We start from the raw sequence: 15,516 nt of genomic DNA on the forward strand, positions 1-15,516 counted from the left end.
TGCATGAAAAAACCACGTCTGATAATTTGTCAAGTAGTGATAGATTGTGCGATCGAAGAATGATGAGCACTTCCCTTATACATAATTTACACTTACCTAAGTTAGTGTTATATGAGGGGGCTTTGGATTCAATAAACCATTTTAGTGTATACTTTCTGTTTTCTGATTTGAGCTTGTGGAGAAACTTAGCAAACACAGTAGCTGTTTTGGCACTGTGCAGTGGTCCCCATTCTGCAGTTTGAGTAACTTTCAATGCCAAAGTTTGGTACAAAGCCTTCTAGGATTTTCCATATGTATATCACTGCATATCTCTCCCGCCTTCATTCCAGGGAGAAGAGTTTTAATTCTTTCAATTTTTCCCAGTAGCTGATATATTGCATCGAGACAATTTTCTTTGTGTAGCCTCATTGGATTGCCATGGATTTTATATTGTGTGGAGACCATAGTTGGGAGCAGTAGTCTAAGCAGCTGAGAATGTATGTCCTCCAAAGGATCATCAATGTCTCCTTTTCTTTTGTTCTGAAAGTTCGGAGGATCCATCCAGTCAGCCGTCTGCATTTTATTACCAAATTGGTAATATCCACCTGGAAAGATGCATCATTGCTCATGTCAATGCCCAGGTCACGCACTGATTTTGATTCAGGGATTTCAGTTCCTCCTGGGCCAGTGTATCCTGTCTACATGTCGTTTAGCTTTGTGTGTTGGTAGTGTAGGGCCTGGAATTTTCCTGCATTAAACTGCATGTTGTTGTCCTCAGTCCATCTGTAAATTGAGTCCAACTCCCTTTGCAGGTGTGGAATATTTCCAGGATTTTGTATTGTCTGAGAGACTTTTGTGTCATCTGTATAGCTAGCAAGGGTGGCTATCTGAGAAGCCAAGGGCATGTCTGAGAGGGTCACTATGAACAGCAGTGGCCCCATGACAGTGCCCTGTGGAACACCACTTGCTATTTGTGTTTCCTTGGAGGTGGTTCCATTGGCCACTACTACCTGATGTCTATCATTTAGAAAGTTGTGCAGCCATTCTCCAATTTTTCTGCATATGCCAAGATCACGCAGTTTGTGACATATCATACCATGGTCAACTTTGTCAAAGGCTTTTGCAAATTCAAGATATATCACTTCCACGCTTGAGTCATTCAGCAGCTGTTTTAATACCCAGTCATAGTGTTGCAGGAGCTGTGTTTTTTTTAAAGTTAATATATAGGTGTGTATGGGTGTATATATATATATATATATATATATATAAATATAAAAGCATGACCCAACGCAGTTTCATACATAAACCTAGTGGTGGAATGAAGAAGGGGGGAGTTCAGAGGGTTCGAAGGATGTAAGTTGAGGTGAGTAGTAAAATGTGTGTTGAGTGCTTGGTAGAGTATAAAGTACTATATTTTAAACTCTACTCTCATACTAGAGTACCTTTCATCGTAGGTGGTTGGGTCTTCTACAGCGTTTCTTGTCACCAATCAGCATAGCATGGTTCTTTGTTATTTTCCCTATGATATGCAGCATCTTCAAATCAACCTTCACTACTTCATCCAAAGTCTTCCATGGCCTGGGTTCCTTTAACTTTGAGTTCTTGGCATTTAATATTATTTTTCTCTTCTCTTCACTAATTTGTCAACAGTTATGAAAAATTCTATACATAACTACATGCTTTTGAATTAAAATAAACATTCTTATATATATTTAGTTTTTCTCATCTGTCCAGGCATATAAAGCATTGGATAAAGCTGAAGAGATTAAACGGTATCAATCTGTACCAAAGTTGACACAGAATGATATACCAACTCTTGATGAAGAATCACAAATGACAACTTGTAAGTAATATTTATATATCTAAGACTATATGCACTATGCAAACCCTTATTTCTTCAAAGATTGTATGATTTTTTTTTAGCTTTATCTTAGTTATTTGCTAAGTTGTTTTTTTTTGTTATTTATTCATAATTTATCATAATTCTATTTATTTTAATTCTATTGATCTCAGTTCTTTTCTATTTTTTTTGGAATTGTCTTGGCAGTTATTTGCTCATGTCAGCATGGGCCATCTAGATCTGATCAAACTGACTCACAGAAAAGATGACACAAAATGAAGAGAAGTGGCTATAAAATATACTTCAAACTTAACCAACTCATGTTGTTTGGAAAAGCAGTCTTTAAAAGTATTGTATATAAATATACGAGTGTTTATGTGTGTGTGTGTCGTTATCCACTCATACACAAAAATATCTTGTAAATAAAATATCGTGTAGTCATTAATACCCTTTTAGACTGGTAAATCTCACTCACATTGATCTGTTAGAAATAGCAGCCAAATCTCCCTCAAATCTGTGTGTCTGATAGTTCCAACTTTTCATACCAAGTTTTTGTGTTCTTTGAGTTGATTTTTAGTGCACCAATTACAATGAGTATCACACTCATTATTGAGGCTCTATGAATATGCTTTGCTTCAAATGCCAGGTTGTGATATCTTTGAGCTTTCTCATTCTCTGTTATGTCAATGAAGATCCATTGTTTAGTCTTTTTCCATTGAAGAGTGATAACTGGATGATTATGTTGCAGCTTCTTATCTGTATAGACTTTCATACACCACATGCATTTAACTAGATCAGTGGTTCCCAACCTTTTTAGAAACGCGACCCACTATTTATGACACCAGTTTATGGCGACCCACCTAACTCTACCATTTATCAGATAGACTCTATTGATCCATCTACCGTCTAGCTGCTGTCTATTCCAATCATTTCATTGGCTAATTAATAGCCTCCTGGTGATCACTCCTTTACTTTTTTGAATAATTTATAAACTTATTAATGAAATCCATACTGTCTTATTTATTTAAATTTTTTACTATTTATATTAAATGTGAAACAAAACGTTTTATAACTAATTCAATGTCTCCATACCCTATGGGCAGGTATTAACTCTAATACAAAACCTCGAAGCAGTAACTGTTATCGGCTCGATCAGTGTTGTACTGCGCCTAGTTAAAGTTCTCTATAAATAGTAAAAACAGACTTTTCCTTTTTACTATTATGTACGAATAAATAACTTGAGAAAATGACCACCTCTGATTTGTTAAGTTCGTGAAAAAAGCCTACTGCTTGATAAAACAACCAATCTGGTATTGAAAACATGAGTCTTGAACTATCTCGATAGACAGCAGTTAATCAAAGCTAATGCGTAATTTTATAACTTTTTGCGACCCATCAGTTGGTCGCGACTCATAGTTTGGGAACCACTGCACTAGATTATTCTCCAAAACTGCAAAGGGTTAGTGTTTGTACTAATTGCCGATACACTTTAGCCCATACCCACTGTGCAACTGTGTCATGGTATTTTCTGTATTACTAATGGACCAGTTTTGAGTATCTCTTAACTACATGTCTGTTTCAGATGAGTTTCTGCACAATCTACACAGAAGTGTTTCTATTGTTTTATCAATGCTGTACTTATTACTATTATTGTTGTTGGTGGTGGTGGTGTTGTTAAGGCAATGAGCTTGCAGAATCGTTAACATGCCAAACAAAATGCTTAGTGGCATTTCAGCTGTCCATATGTTCTGAATTCCAATTCCACCAAGGTCAATGAAATAAGTACCAGTCAAGCACTAGGGTTGATGTAATCGACTAGCTCTCTCCCCTAAGATTTCAGGCTTGTGCTTATAGTGGAAAGGATTATTGTTGTCATTGCTGTTGTTGTTGTTGTTGTTCAGTAATCTTATTTTTACTGGAGCTTCCACTGCACTACTGAGTAAATGTAGTTCTATGTACTTTGCATATATGCAATATTTTGTTTAGTTTTGTTGTTTTTACTGTATCAAAAGTGATTTGAATAGTATGTGTGTGGTGACTAGCAGTGTCATTTTCAGTACATTAATCATATTTCTAAGTCCATGAGTTTTGGTTCAAGAATTTTTGTTGTATGGTATTTAACATACTGGTGTTTATCTATCTTATTGAAATGCATGTCACTGGTCACTAAGTTATTTCTCTTAGTTCATTTTTGTTTAAATTATGCAAATTATCTAGGCCATAACTGCTTTCTCTTCTATTTTGTATATGTCTAAGTCAGGGGTGGGGAACCATTGCTTTAAGGCTACATACAGTCTTCTAGGTCAGTATGCATGGCTTTTTGAACAAATCTTTTATTTTTATTAATGGTTTTGTCTTTTATTATTTTTATTTTAACCTTAAAATGAACTTCTTTAAAATACCAAGGAGTAAAATAAAGTTCAATGAAATAATTCTCCCCAACTGACTGCCACAATTAAAAAATTAATAAGTCATAAGGATTATTTTGGCACCTGCTATTCTCATGATTTAGCTCTAATGCGACTCTAGATAATACGTTAAATTCTTCATTTGACTAGCACTACTGATACCCAAAGATGGTTAGCGGGAGCCCATGATGGTCCAGTACATCAATGATTACCAACTTGTGACAATAGTGCACATGGCTTTCCATTTGAACTGGAATTTGAGAATAGTTACATAGCCTGACCATATCTGCATATTTATTTTATTGTTTTTATTCTGTCTGCTTAACAGTCCATCATGTCAAAGAAGACCGAGAGAACTCTGGAGGAGGAAAACAGAGGTTTTAATGAGGATTGGAAACTGCAATATTATTTTTTGTCTGCTAAAGATAAAATGATTTGCTTGCTTTGTGACACTGCATATCAACGTTGAAAAATTTCTATGCTCATCAGCATTAAGCCACTTCTAAAGGTCACAAATATTTCAGACTAGAAGAAGAGATGTGAAAGGTTGCATTATGGGAAAGCAAAAGCAAATGCAGTTATTTCAAGCAGTGGTAAGACCTGGAAATAATGCCACAAAAGCAACTTATAAAGTAGCTTATATGTGTGGGGAAAAAAAGGAAGCCATTCCCCTGAATGGCTTCCTTGGAAATCATAAAAGAATGCATTGTAGAAGTTGCAGGATACTTAACCCACCATAAGGTCTCAAAGTACAAACAACTGCCTCTTTCAAGGAGAACCATAACTGACCAGCAGCATGAATTAACAGAACAACTTCACACAATACTCCAAAAGGAAAATATATATTATTTAATTACTTTGCATGAATCCATTAATACAACTGACTCAGTGCAGGTTTTTATACTTCATTTGAGCCACAACAGAATTGTATTTTAACCTCATGTAGTTGATGTCTCCAAAGCTCCTAAAGAATTACAGATAGAATTAATTGAGCTCTCAGAAGATGACATTTTAAAGTTCTTATTTAATACTGAGAAAGATCTCATTGAAATATGGAAAAATGCTTGTCCTTGGTAATAAGCACAAAAAATGCTTTCTTGCTTTTCAACCACTTATTGCTGCAAATCTACATTCTCCTGCATAACCAAAATCAAGACACCATTAAGGTCACAAATGACAAATACTCATCTAGAGGATCAGCTGAAACTGCAGATTTCTATGTTGCAACCAAATATCCAAAGGCTTTCCTACAGCTAACAGTCAACAGAGTCATTAAAAGGTTAGTTAACTTTAGAATTAACAAATTTCTTGCATTTGTTAGACTTTTACAAAATAATGTAAATTTTGAAGAGTATCTAACTGAAGTTTCTTGAATGCTGCCTTACAACTAACTTAATGTAGCCTTTCAACGTAAAATGGTTCCCCACCTCTGGTCTGAGTCCTTTGGCTGCTTGGAGATAAGGCTGGACAATTGTCATGCTGATGAAGGTTATTGAACCAGAAATGCATGTCTATGACCATTCTCTTATCTCCAGATAAAAATTCTTTAATTTCTTTAATGGCCAGCCAGTTTTGAAGAGTCCTTGAATCTTAAGATTATCTCCTCTTCTCGAGTGGAGCTGGTCATAATTGCCAATTGGTACTTCTGATACAGCCTCTAGCAGTAGAGATAATTTTAATGAATCAAGAATTTATGTTGTATGGTATTTTACATACCAGTATTTGTCTATATCATTAAAAGGATGGTTCTGTTTTCAACCACCCCTTTCATGTTACCTCTTGTTGTTGGTGTTGTTGTTGTTGTTCTTCTTCTTCTTCTAGCAACAGTAGTAGTAGCAGTACTGTTTTATTATCCATGTTTTGATACATACATAAAGAGTTTCTAGAACTAGGATTAAGTACATGTTGTTGGTGGTGTTGTTGTTGTTACTGGTTAACAAGAATGTTCAAGGTTAGCAAAAATGTTCATTATTGAGGGATTCAAGTTAAAGAAGAAGGTTCTAGGTTAACAAATGTCAGAATATCCTAATAATATTTTTAGACCCTAGTGTTGCTATTTTCTGGAATTACCTCTGTTTATTCTCATAAATAATTTGTCGATGTATTTAAAGAAATGGTACCATATCCAATGATTTCATAGAGACATTCCTTAACCACCATATTCTTCTGTTTGATCAAGTTGTATTAATTTTTGTAGTGTGGATCATCACTAGTTTACCTAGATTCTAATTTTATTAACTCTCACTGACTTGTACTACAAATATCCACAACTGTCACCAAATCCTGAACTGCAAGTTACTGGAGCTCAAGAGGTGTCATTGTTTGGAACTTGAAAATAAGGACTAAGCACTCTTCTGTGTGAGAAACAAACATTAGCCTCATTTTATAAAGAACTTTCTGTCAAAAGACTTCCTGTTTACACCATCTGTGTTTAACCTTGTTGTTTATTCAGTGAATTTTTTTGGATTATTTTTGTTTTGCACATCATAGCACATAATACTCAAGCATTGAAATAGAATTTGATGATATTATTCATGGTTTAATCAGAGAAAGAAAGTTTGGACTTTAAAAAGATAATCAGAATGATATTTCAGTGTCATCTGTACACATTGACTGAGTGGAATTTATTTCAAGCAATGATGGCAAAGTTTATCCAAAACAGGAGTGGAATGATAACATTTGATCATTGCATTGATGCTTTTATTAGAGATGTAGACTTTAAAAAAGTCTTTTAAGTTAAAAGGGAAACCCATTGAGCATTTTTATTAACTTTTTCCTGAAGAATTTTATATCAAGTTGAGCAATGAAGCGATAAGGTGTATGCATCAACAGGACAATACATTAATGGAGAAGATGAAGTTATATCTCAGAATGCTTTTTCTCTAAGGAGTTATGCAGCTTCTAGCTTACAAAGAGTACTGGAGCTCAGATAAGAAAACAATGCTCAAGATATCTTCTAAATATATGCAAAAATATCCTTGTCTAATGAACAACAGGTAAAAACCTCATTGACAATGTACAGCAACAATCATTACTTCTTATCACCAAGTTTCAGCCAAATTCATTCAATAGTTATTTTTTAATGATTATTATTGTTATAACTACATTTTCACCAAAATTTCTAATTTCTAACAGGTGTAGGATATTTATATAGAGAAAGCACTGCAATAGCTCTTTTAAGAGTTAAAGAGAATATGAGTTGATTGATTTTTATGTAACAAAATGACTCTTTCAAAGAATATACAGATATGACTGCTTAATGAATCTACTTCAACATGGTCGCTTGAGCTTCTAGAAATAGTAGCAAATTTTCTCTCAAATCACATCCTCCCATTTAAAAAAAATGCAGGAAAAGAATATAAAGGTTATGTAGTTCTAAAATTAATGTGATGATTATAGTAGGAATACCTTTGATCAGAGATCTACATTATTAATGTTGACCTGGAACTAAACATCAACAACAATGATATGCAGATCTGACAAATAAAGTATCTTGATTTCAGCCCCTTAAAGTCTCATTCAACTTCCCATTTCTGACATGATCCTTCCATTTTTACTGTGAGAAAAATTTTTATTCTTCTTAGGGTTTTAAACTTTATTTCTACCCAACATTTTAAAAGTAGCCACCAGTTCACTGAGAGAAATGCTGCTATATTAAACATTGAGTTGCTCCTTTATTTACTGATAAATGTTTAAAGATACTCACATATTCACTCTCCATTAATACTTATGCTTCTTTCTCTTTTTTTCCCTCACTTTTTTCTCTTGCACTTTATTCCTCCATCTGTTATTTCTCTTTTTCATGTTCTCCCTCATACTCTCCTGCTCTCTGTTTTATCCACTGTTTTCACTAATTTGATCTCTATTCTCTCTCTCTCTCTCTCTCTCTCTCTCTCTCTCCCTCTCTTTCTCTCTCTCTTTCTCTCTCTCTCTCTCTTTCTCTCTCTCTCTCCCCCTCTCTTTCTCTCTCTCTCTCTCTCTCCACTTTTTACATATTTTTCTCTTTAATTTTAACTTTTTCATTCTCATTCTGTCTTTCCCTCTGTCTATCTTTCAGTTTGAGCATCTCCCCTCTTCCTCTCACCTCCTTTCTCAAAAAGAATCCCATTAACTGATGTAGCAATCAAGGGTCATAAGAGATATTATTTGGTGAAGGGTGCCACTTTACCAGCTGTCTACCATTAATCACCTTATAATATCCAAAACTTAACCTTCTATTTTTACTGATTTTCTGTTGTTTTTTTCCCCTTATAAACTAGACAACTAGAAGAGAGAGAAATATCAAATGGTGCCTCCTGAAATAAACATTCAACCATCAAATATGCCAATTTGCTCTGTGTGTGTGTGTGTGTGTGTGTGTGTGTTGATTTACAGTTTATATGTAAATATTTTAATATATTTGTACATATATAGATATGTGTGTATGTATGTATAGATAGACAGACTGACATATAAATAGACAGGCAGACAGACACATGCATATGAAAGTGTGAGTGCACATTGATATATACATACATGTACACATATAAACACATCTATGATAGGAATAGTCACTCACCAAATTGATAAATTTGTCAGTTCATTTTCCACATCAAAGACATGAAACTTCTGATTGAATATATAATTACAGACTCTCTTTGGCTTACATTCTATCAACTCTTGTTTTTCCCCAAGTTTAAAGTGTATCTTATTTTCATACACAAACAATATTCTCAGAGTCACTTTTAACCATACGCACTTTTATTCAGATGACAGTACTCTTCACTCATCCATAAGATTTTCCAGTCATCACTCTCACAAATTGTATATGTCTACATTGGATTCTTTTCTTTTTTATTCTTTTTTCTTGTTTCAGGCATTTGACTGCAGCCATGCTGGAGCACCGCCTTGAAGGGTTTTAGTCAAACAAATTGACCCCAGGACTTATTTCTTAAGCTTAGTACTTATTTTATCAGTCGCTTTTGCTGAACTGCTAAGTCACAGGGATGTAAACACACCAACACCAGTTGTCAAGCGGTGATAGGGGGACAAACACATACACAGACACACACACATAGACATATACACATATATGTGTATGCATATATATATATATACAACAGGCTTCTTTCAATTTCCATCTACTAAATCCACTCACATGGCTTTGGTCAGCCCAATGCTATAGTAGAAGACACTTGCCCAAAGTGCCACACTGTGGGACTAAACCTGGGAGCATGTACTTGGGAAGCAAGCTTCTTACCACACAGCCACACCCACACTTATACACCATTTTCATGAGTAGAGATATGAAAACATCCTTCAAAGAGATAGGGCAACCTGGTTTTATGTAACAACATCAGTATACAATATATAACATTCAAAAGTGGTGAGCTGGCAGAATCATTAGCATGCAAGACATTTCATCTGCTTTTACATTCAGGGTTCAAATGCTGGAGGGGTTGACTCTGTCTTTTATCCTTTCAAGGTTGATAAAATAAGTACTGGTTGAGCACTGGGGTTAGTGTAATTGACTTAGTCCCTCCTCTAAAATTTCTGGCCTTGTGCCAAAATTTGACACAAATTTATAGCATTTTTATAACATTCATATTACATGGTCACATGGGTTGGATGGTGTAATAAGATCATTCATTAATTCATACTCACACATACATATAACATTTCAATTATAATCACACACACACACACACACACACACACACACACATGTTGAGATAGGTATTTACTTGCAATTAATAAACATACATTTAGCTTTGCTGTGCAAATAGAAACCACACACAATAGAATCACAAGTAACTTGAGTAGTTTCACCTCTCGGGAGTGTTGAGTTCATCTGTTCTACTGAAAAAGAGAGAGAAAGCATTGCATACTGCTTCATATGAAAATGACTTTGAATACACAGTTCACTTTCTATGAAGTTGCAGGTTCTTTCCAATTGCATGACATCTTTAGCAAGAGTCTTCTACTTGAAAAGTAGATAGAGGTTGGTGAGAGAAAATGCAGTAAGTATTCATCCAGCTGATGCCTCCATCAAAAGTAGACTTAGACTGAAAGGACAAACATATCTCTTATCTTTAACTTGTTTGTCTTTAGATTGCGGCCATGCTGGGGCACCACCTTGAAGAATTTTTTGTTAAATGAGTTGACCCAGTGCTTTTTTTTTAATAAGCCTGGTACTTATTCTATCAATCTCTTTTGCTGAACTTTTAAGTTACAGGGACATAAACACACCAACATCAGTTGAAAAGAGGTGGTGGGGTAGAAATGCAGACACAATGTCATACACACATATATATAATAAGCTTCTTTCAGTATCTGTCTACCCAATCCACTCACAAGGCTTTGGTTGACCTGAGGTGTCACACAATGGGACTGAACCCAAAATCATATGGTTGGGAAGCAAGCTTTTTACCACACAGCTTTGCTTGCACCTATATATATATATATATATATATATAACTACTATCACTGCTAACCAGTACCACTTCTACTTTACTACTATCACCACAACAACTAAAAGTTCTGTCGCTAATACTAATACTACAAATACTACTAATGCCACCACCACTACTACTACTACTACTACTACTACTGTCATCATCATCATCATCATCATCATTTATTGAGCTGACAGAATTGTTAGCATACCATGCAAAATACTTAATGGTGTTTTCTCTGTCGCTATGTTCTGAGTTCAAATTCCGCCAAGGTCAACTTTGCCTTTCATATATCAACAAGTCTGTGTCATATATATATAAGACATATATTTGTGTGTGCCCTCTATGGACAACCAAACCGCTGGTGAGATGGTACCAGCTCTCAATGATCTCATAATGCATGTGCTCCAAAACATTGCGCAAAACTTTAGCAACAGTCAATGGCTCTGTGTGTGAACCTCCATCTAATGACGCTGTCGATAAAGTCAACTGGGATCTCTTGCAGCTGTTGCCAAGGCAAGAACAGTCTTTCACGTCCCTTGACACTATCATTGATCAGGACCAGGCTTTAGTTTTTCCAACTGAGTTCCTGAACTCTCTACAACCATCTGGGATGTCACCTCACCACTTAACACTTAAAAAGGGGGCCCCAATCATGCTGCTAAAGAATCTGGATCCACCTCATCTGTGCAATGGCACCAGAATGGTGGTGAAAACTATGAGAGTGAAGATGTTTTCATTCCATGCATCCCGTTAATCCCATATAACCGCCCCTTTGAATTTAAACAGTTCCAGTTCCCAGTGAAACTGAGTTTCACTATGTCAATAAACAAATCTCAAGGACAGTCTCTCAAGGTTGTTGGACTTCACCTTGCTTCTCTCATGGGCAATTATATGTAGGATGTTCATGAGTTGGAAGTCCCCAAAAAATTTTCATGTAAACACCAATTAAAGGAAACACTTAAAACATTGTATATTTAGAAGTTCTAGATAATTGAAGTGTGATTCATTTAGGGATCTGTTTCAATACATTTGTTTATATTCATGTCATCCGATAGAATTTTTGTTAAATGTATTTATTAATAGTAGTACCACACTTTGCAGTGTATAATTTCTTTCACTTCATTTTATCCCTGTAAAACAATCTGTTCCTTTTTGGGTTTGTATTTATGTGGGGTATGTATTTTGATATTGTGTGTGGATTACAGTTATACAGGATACTCTGTAACTATCCATCCTTAATATAGCTAAGTGCACTATCATTTAATACATTGTGATACCCAGCCTCCACATCACTGGATATGATGCAGTTACCCACCCTCTACATTGCTAGGTATGTTGTAATTACCTATCCTCCACATCATTGGATATGCTGTGGATCTCACTTTAGGTATTTTGTAACTCCTCTCACTTCACCTTCTTTAGATATAGTGTGACTACCCACAGTCCAAATTTTGAGGTATGCTGTAGCAGCCTGCCTCCACATTGTTAGATATGTTGCTGTAGCTGTTCGCTTCCACATTGCTTGTCATACTGTGATCACCCCCCAAACACACACATTGTTAGACATGGTAGATATGTGTATTTGACATTCATGTTGTTTGGCATAAATAAACTGTAGGTTGAGACATTATAAAAAAATATCACCACAATTATCTCTCTGATTATCCTTGGTTAGTAATACATGAGTAGTGAATGTATTGAACAGTGGCATAATTTATTAGTTTAAACACTACCATAGACTTCATTATGTTCAAAACAACGTCCTGTTTCTCAGTTTATTTCAACAAATCATGGTTGTATAGTTACTATTGTAAAGGGTGTCCATTTAAAAAAAAAAAAAATTTGTTTCAAAGGCAGTGGCATGGTTGTGTGGTAAGAAGCTTGATTCCTAACCACATGGTTCTGAGTTCAGTACCACTGCAGGACACCTCAGGCCAATCAAAGCCTTGTCAGTGGATTTAGTGGGTGGAAACTGAAAGAAGCCAAGCATATATATATATATATATATATATATATATATATCGTTGCCAGTGCCCCTGGACTGGCTTGTGCGGGTGGCACATAAAAGACACCATTTCGAGCGTGGCCATTTTCGTGCGGGTGACACGTAAAAGCACCCACTACACTCTCTGAGTGGTTGGCGTTAGGAAGGGCATCCAGCTGTAGAAACTCTGCCAAATTAGATTGGAGCCTGGTGTTGCCATCCGGTTTCACCAGTCCTCAGTCAAATCGTCCAACCCATGCTAGCATGGAAAGCGGACGTTAAATGATGATGATGATGATGATGATATATATATAATGCATGTGTGTGTGTGTCTTTGTATCTGTGTTTGTCTACTACCACTGCTTGACAACTGGTTTTGTGTTTATGTTCCCTTAACTTAGCAGTTCGGCAAAAAAGACCAATAGAATAAGTACCCAGTTTTTAAAAAATTATATATAAGTACTAGGGTTGATTCATTTGACAAAAAAATGTTTTTCAGGGTAATACCCCAGCATGGCTGCAGTCTAATGACTGAAACAAGTAAAAGATAAATCTGATTTTGCAAAAACACCTAACCTTTAGCAACATTCAAAGTGATTATAAAGATGTTATTTTGAAGCCATACAAAAATAAAAAATATCCACAGTATAGAAAACTAGACAGACATGCCAAAATAGGTAACCCTGGTAGATTATACTGAAGAAGTATGAGGTGAAATAAACTGGTCTTCCATTTTAGACAGATATGTCATTTTGTTGCTCATCTAATAATCTTGAAAACAAGTGATGTATAGTTTCAAAAATCTTAGTTGTGAAATATTACTAATACTAGCATACCCATGTCATCAAAAATATCAGCAGTTTTATTAGTGACTAAAAATGGTGCATCAAAACATTAAATGAAACTACTGATAAATGTCAACAATTATATGTACATACATAGAACTGAAGCATTTGAACAATCAGATATGGGTATAATGCCTCAGTTGGAAATATTTCATCTATGTGTGTGTCCTCTCGTGCGTGTGTGTGTGTGAAACATCCACTAATACAGGGGTTTTGTTGAACGAATCAACAGTTGATGCCAGTACTTTTTTTAGCCTGGTACTTATTTTATCACTCTCTTTTACCAAACTGCAAAGTTATGGGGGCGTAAACAAACCACAAGGTCATGGGGGATAAATGCAGGCACAAAAACACACACACAGGTGTATATACAACAGGTTCCTTTTAGTTTCTGTCTACCAAATCCACTCAAGGCTTTGGTCAGCCTGGGGCTATAGTATGATTGAGATGCAAACTTCTAACCACACTGCCATACACACATGTGTAAATACACACACACATGCACATATATCAATGCATGTGCATACATATACATAAGTGTGTGTATGTGAATGTGTTATCTTTTACTTGGAAAAATATATAAGGGTTTCCTAAGCAAGGCAAGATTAAAAGAATAAACTAAAATGAAAGAAAAATAAAGACAAGGCAAAATCTATAAATGCTACATGAACTATATTTTGAAAACAAAAGAGTGTAAATATGTAATTTCATATATATTTTTATGTGTGTATGCAATTGTTAAAATAAATATTATTACGATAAAAATTTGCATGACTTCTGAGTAAAACTTCTCTTTTCAGTTTCCCTGCATTGAGAATATCTGACTCACTCCCACTCCATTTGTTGTTTCAGTTTCCTTCTGTCTGCATGACCAGTGTGAAACATATTGCATTTTATATGTAGGATTAAATTAGTTAAGCATTAAGAATGAATGAACTTTGAATTATAAAAGACAAGCAGAACTACTAAGTAGAAACGCTGTTATAGCAACAAAGGAGAAATGCTGTTATAACGGTTTTATTGGTAGTCATCAGTTTTTCTACAACAGTTATAGTAGTTGAAATAATTGTTATTTTAAGGCTGCTTATTTTACAGTCATTTACGAGTGTATATTTTAACTGTTTTGAGTGAAAGTTGATAATGATGAAGCCGTCCCTTAATGTGTAAAGGATATCAATAAGTATTATCTCCCAAGTTAAAATGTACGTCATATTAGCGTAAGTCTTGTATGGATGCTAATGTACCCCTATACGTCTTATGAAAATGTATGTTGAAGATTGTGTCCTTATGTACTGCTAAAAAAAAATGTTACAGATTATTAAACAGAATTAAAGATGTTAAACAGGTTAGGAAGAATTGAAGAAAGATGAAATATCATTTTATATATTTTATTTATATACATTATTACATATATTATTTTTCTAACTAATTTTCTTGGCTTAACTATTGAAACACGACAACCAAAATAGGTGTCAGACTTTTAAAGAGTATTTCTCATGGTAACAACTATTACTCTGGTTAATTTAGAGAACTTCAAACTGTTTCATTAAGTGTTATGAGACAAATAAAAAAAAATAAACAGAATAACTCCTGCTCATGTCAAATGATTTAGAAAGTTAATCATATCAACTAGCTTCTAACGCTCAAGTGATACTTACAGCAGAAAAAAGGTATATATATATATACAAAGAGAATGAATGGGAGAAAGAGAGCCTGCCGTATGTCGACCCAATAGAGGGACCAGCTATCCGAGTTGATAGTACCAGGGTAGATAAAGCAATTAAGAGTATGAAGACCGGGAAAGCCCCCGGCCCATCAGGAATCACTGCAGAGATGCTCAAAATATCTGGCAGTGTTGGCTATAGCCTAGTCACCCATATTACGAACCAGGTGATACACGAAGGAGTCATACCCAATGACTGGTGTAGCAGCATCATAGTCAACTGCTACAAAGGTAAAGGGGACGCTTTAGATACAAATAATTACAGAGGCATCAAGCTGTTAGATCAGGTTATGAAAGTTA

General features: G+C 35.2%; 1 protein-coding gene across 10 annotated transcripts in view; it reads left to right on the forward strand.

Annotated features, from left to right (window-relative positions):
* The window catches only part of LOC106869961 (serine/threonine-protein kinase ULK3), a 195,009-nt gene that overhangs the window by 135,901 nt on the left and 43,592 nt on the right, over window positions 1–15,516 (forward strand). For 3 of the 10 annotated variants that reach the window (XM_052973225.1, XM_052973226.1, XM_052973224.1), the window contains 2 exons: window positions 1,714–1,822; window positions 2,027–2,790. In XM_052973225.1, coding sequence (XP_052829185.1) covers window positions 1,714–1,822; window positions 2,027–2,088 — 171 coding nt within the window. In that variant the 3' untranslated portion in view covers window positions 2,089–2,790. Of the gene's footprint in view, window positions 1–1,713; window positions 1,823–2,026; window positions 2,793–4,377; window positions 4,519–4,555; window positions 5,507–9,082; window positions 14,261–15,516 lie in introns of those variants that run through there. The other 7 variants (XR_008265613.1, XR_001409483.2, XM_014916193.2 and 4 more) reach the window with 7 other exon arrangements.

This window comes from Octopus bimaculoides, chromosome 15 (genome assembly GCF_001194135.2).
Source record: "Octopus bimaculoides isolate UCB-OBI-ISO-001 chromosome 15, ASM119413v2, whole genome shotgun sequence".
NCBI lineage: Eukaryota > Metazoa > Mollusca > Cephalopoda > Octopoda > Octopodidae > Octopus > Octopus bimaculoides.